Source organism: Homalodisca vitripennis, unplaced genomic scaffold (genome assembly GCF_021130785.1).
Source record: "Homalodisca vitripennis isolate AUS2020 unplaced genomic scaffold, UT_GWSS_2.1 ScUCBcl_4566;HRSCAF=10824, whole genome shotgun sequence".
NCBI lineage: Eukaryota > Metazoa > Arthropoda > Insecta > Hemiptera > Cicadellidae > Homalodisca > Homalodisca vitripennis.
The window spans coordinates 26,646-30,805 of NW_025780675.1; the positions used below are offsets into that span (position 1 = coordinate 26,646).

Genomic DNA, 4,160 nt, shown 5'->3' on the forward strand with positions numbered 1-4,160 from the left:
GACGGGGCAAGTTTTTCGAATACTAGCCGGGACAAGTTTTCGCTATCGAAAACCTGCCCCGTCTTTTCCAAATATAATTCATGCTAAATTTACTCATTGATTTTCACTTAAAGTCAATAAATATGTATTGAAAGAAGATTTAAAACAGTGAAAATGCATTGTATATTAACAATTTGGCAGTAAATGGGTTATAAATAGTAATTTAAAATTCTCTTCATATTTAATCAAATTTCCTCAGTTTTTTTTAGGGTAGGCCTAAATATAATTAATTTAATTAAACGATTTCCATTCTTCATTTCAGTTTCATCATGGTTCGCAATTACGTGAGAAAGACAGGAAGAGGGAAGTATGAAATTGAGACAATGGAGAGAGCGGTAAAAGAAGTGAGGGGAGGGAGAAGTATGAGAAGCGTAGCTGCAGAATTTGGATTGTGTGATAGAACACTAGCAAACTATTGCAAGAAATTGTCCGCTGCACCAGGTTCTACTGATCCCTCAAATGAAGCGGTGATTATTCAACCAAATCCTATTATATCTACTACAGTAAACAATGATCTGGTGATTCCTGACACATCTACTCGTGATCCGGCGATTCCTGGCACTTCTACCCATGATTTGGCAATTCCTGGCCCATCTACTCGTGATCCAGTGATTCCTGGCACTTCTACCCATGATTTGGCAATTCCTGGCCCGTCTGTTCGTGATCCAGTGATTCCTGGCACTTCTACCCATGATTTGGCAATTCCTGGCCCATCTACTCGTGATCCAGTGATTCCTGGCACTTCTACCCATGATTTGGCAATTCCTGGCCCATCTACTCGTGATCCAGTGATTCCTGGCACTTCTACCCATGATTTGGCAATTCCTGGCCCATCTACTCGTGATCCAGTGATTCCTGGCACTTCTACCCATGATTTGGCAATTCCTGGCCCGTCTGTTCGTGATCCGGCGATTCCTGGTGCTTCTACTGAAGGTACTGCTGCAACAAGCCAGTCAGCTCAACCATGGTCGCAGTTTGGCTACGCACGGAACTGGAAGGTAAGATTCCTTATGCAGTAGCCTATATTTAAACACGCTATATCTTTATCATAGAGCCTATTAAAATTTTTTACTAGGTTTAAGAACTTAGGTATTTCACTGGGGCAAGTTTATTTCTCGCATTATAGAAGAGAAATAAACTAATTGTTGCGTTGGTTTTTGTCTGTCCAGGTGTTTGAGCCATTCCAAGAACAAATGCTGGCTGAGTATTTGCTCAAGGCATCTGATATATACTTTGGATTAACGCCTAAGGAAGTTAGACGATTTGCGTACACTTACGCTGTAGCATGTAATTGCAAAATACCCCCAAGCTTGGTCAGAAAATGAAATGGCCGGCCCTGACTGGTTCACCTCATTCATGAAGAGAAATAAAACACTTTCCATCAGAACTCCTCAAGCAACTAGTATGTCCCGGGCAACAAGTTTCAACCGGACGAACGTTGACCTGTTTTTCAGGAACCTAACCACTGTCCTCCAACGATTTCAGTATGGGCCTAATGATATATGGAACGTTGACGAGACTGGCGTCACAACCGTTCAACGACCAGATAGAATTGTAGCGCGGCGTGGATTTTAGGCAAATAGGGAAACTAACTTCCGCTGAACGAGGAAATCTCGTCACAATTGCGTTTGCAGTGAATGCAGCAGGCAATAGTATTCCCCCGTTCTTCGTATTTCCTAGAGTAAGATACCATGATCACTTCATCCGTGACGGGCCCTCCTGGTTGCGAAGGCGATTCAAATCCTTCTGGATGGATGAAGGAAGCCAATTTCCTGAAATTTGCCAAACATTTTGTCTCTCAGGCCAGATGCTCCAAGGAAAAACCTTGCATTCTATTGCTAGACAATCATGAATCGCACTTATCAGCCGACGTCTTAGATTTATTTAAAGACAACGGTGTGACCTTACTCTCATTCCCCCCTCACTGCAGCCACAAGGCTTCAACCTTTGGACCGTTCTGTGTATGGACCTCTTAAAAAATACATCAACACTGCGTGTGATGCTTGGATTTGTACAAACAAAAGACCTATGGATATGATATACCATCCATTTTGAAATCGGCAGCACCTCTGGCGTTAACAACCAACTAACATTATGGCTGGATTCAGAGTGTCAGGTATTTTTCCTTTGAATCCATTGATCTTCACGGATTCTGATTTCATGCCGAGCTACTTTACTGACAGGCCTGCTCCAGCTGGAAACAATCCCTCCTCAGAACCAAATTTGGACCAATCGTCTGAGAATCCTCCAGCACCAAGCTGTCTATCACAAGTAGCTTCTTGCCCTTCACCAGAGGATGTGAGGCCCCTCGAAAAAGCAGGGCCACGAAAAGAAACCACAAAGGGACGGAAGAAAAGGAAGTCGAGTATTTTAACCGACACCCCAGTTAAAGAACAGCTGTGACTTGAACAAGAAATGGCCAAGCAAAAACGTATCAAAACTAGAAAAAAACACAACAAAGCAAAGGAACTACAAATTTAAAGTCTGTCAAGAAGGGCCTTTTCAAAAATAAATCAGCTAATGCTGAAAAAGCAAGTAGGACCTTCCCACCAAGAAGAAATCAACCTCACGTCAGAATTTGTCAGATGATGAAGAAGAGACTGACTCCGTCTGCATCTATTGCTTGGAAAAATACAGCAATTCGAAATCAAGTGAGCAGTGGATACAGTGCACCCGCTGCAAACGATGGGCACACGAAGATTGCATTAAAGGCGATTCTGCGTATTTTGTTTGCCTCAACTGCGACAGTGACGATGATGCCGAATTTTGCTAAGATTAGTTTTTATGAAAACAAAAACAATGTCATTTTCATTAATTATACGAGTGTGTTAAAAAAATGTGTGTTATTTTCCTTACAGATGTATTTTAATGCATGCGAAAACTTGCCCCAGGGTAATAAAATGCTGTGCGAAAACATGCCCCGGGTACGGGGCACGTTTTCGCACATGACTTACTTTTACTTTTTGGTGTTTTTATTAAAAATAGTTCATATTTCATCAAAGAAAATACTCTCTAATTGTAGCTGAAATACCACTGAGTGTAATGGTATGTCTTGGTTTGTTGTAGGTTTTAAGGAAAAAAAATACAAAAAATTAAGACATATAAATGCGAAAACCTGCCCTGGTCTCCCCTACTACTAAAAAAGGTATAGTTGAAACAGAAATTATAGAGTGCCATATACTAATTTGATGATTTCTTCTCGAAATCTAGCAGGGCTGGTGGCGAAGAAGTCAACAAGATGTCCCATCTCATTTTCGCTGCGTAGAAGTCGAGGTATCGTACTCTGTTGTTGGTAGGTCGTTGAATAGTACAGTCTTTATCATTAATAAAGTTTATTCTTTCTCTCTCGGAAAAGCACCATAGCAAAATAAACTAGCACTACTGAAACTACTTTGCAAAATTAGGGCTTGAAGACTTCTAAGTGACTGAGTTGATAAAACAACTGTATCTGTCAGCTGGCAATTTCATTGTTGTCTTTTTTGTCTTGTTTGCTCCAGCTGATTGCCTTCCAGATAAGGAAGGTAATAACCTTACCTGCTGATAAGGAATTTCCAGATAAACAATGCGATATCAGCGTTCTACAATCGATTGGGATATTGTCAGCAAACTGAAGGCAAACACTTTGAACATTTGTTATAACTGTTTTGGTAAGTGATTTGAAGTAAAAGAAGTAAAATAAAAGATTAAGTGTCTCAGTTTTCTCTAACAACCAGAATGCTTGCATTTGAAAAATTCTGTATTTTATAATCTTTGAGTGTCCGCCATTTTGTAATGCGTCAACTGTTTTTACGTCAGATTTTCGACAAAATGTTTTTAATTAAAATAGCTTTAATTTGATGTACGACTCGACCTATGCTTCTATTTAAGAATTTTCACCAACCCCTAGCGGTACGTCCGCCATAAGCAGGATATCATGGTGAAATACATAAAAATAATAGTTTTATATGAGCAAAAGCTTGATGTAAATTTTTGGTTCTTATATTGTAATTAGTTCAAAAGTTATTAGACCGTCCCGGGACTTTTCAGCACCCCAGTGACGTCAAGAAACTTGTTGTATACTATATTTAACAGTAATTATACCTTTTAAAACGTTTAAATAACGTTAAAGTTGCACAATGAAT

The 4,160-nt window shown here is 39.9% G+C and overlaps 1 protein-coding gene across 1 annotated transcript; it reads left to right on the forward strand.

Annotated features, from left to right (window-relative positions):
• Positions 1-308: 308 nt before the first annotated feature.
• Positions 309-1,352, forward strand: LOC124372992 (cell wall adhesin EAP1-like; the record flags this gene model as incomplete). The annotated part of the gene is made up of 2 exons (XM_046831401.1): positions 309-1,037; positions 1,209-1,352. Coding segments are annotated over exons 1-2 (873 nt in total), but the record flags the coding sequence as incomplete, so codon positions are not given.
• Between the last annotated feature and the right edge of the window lie 2,808 nt (positions 1,353-4,160).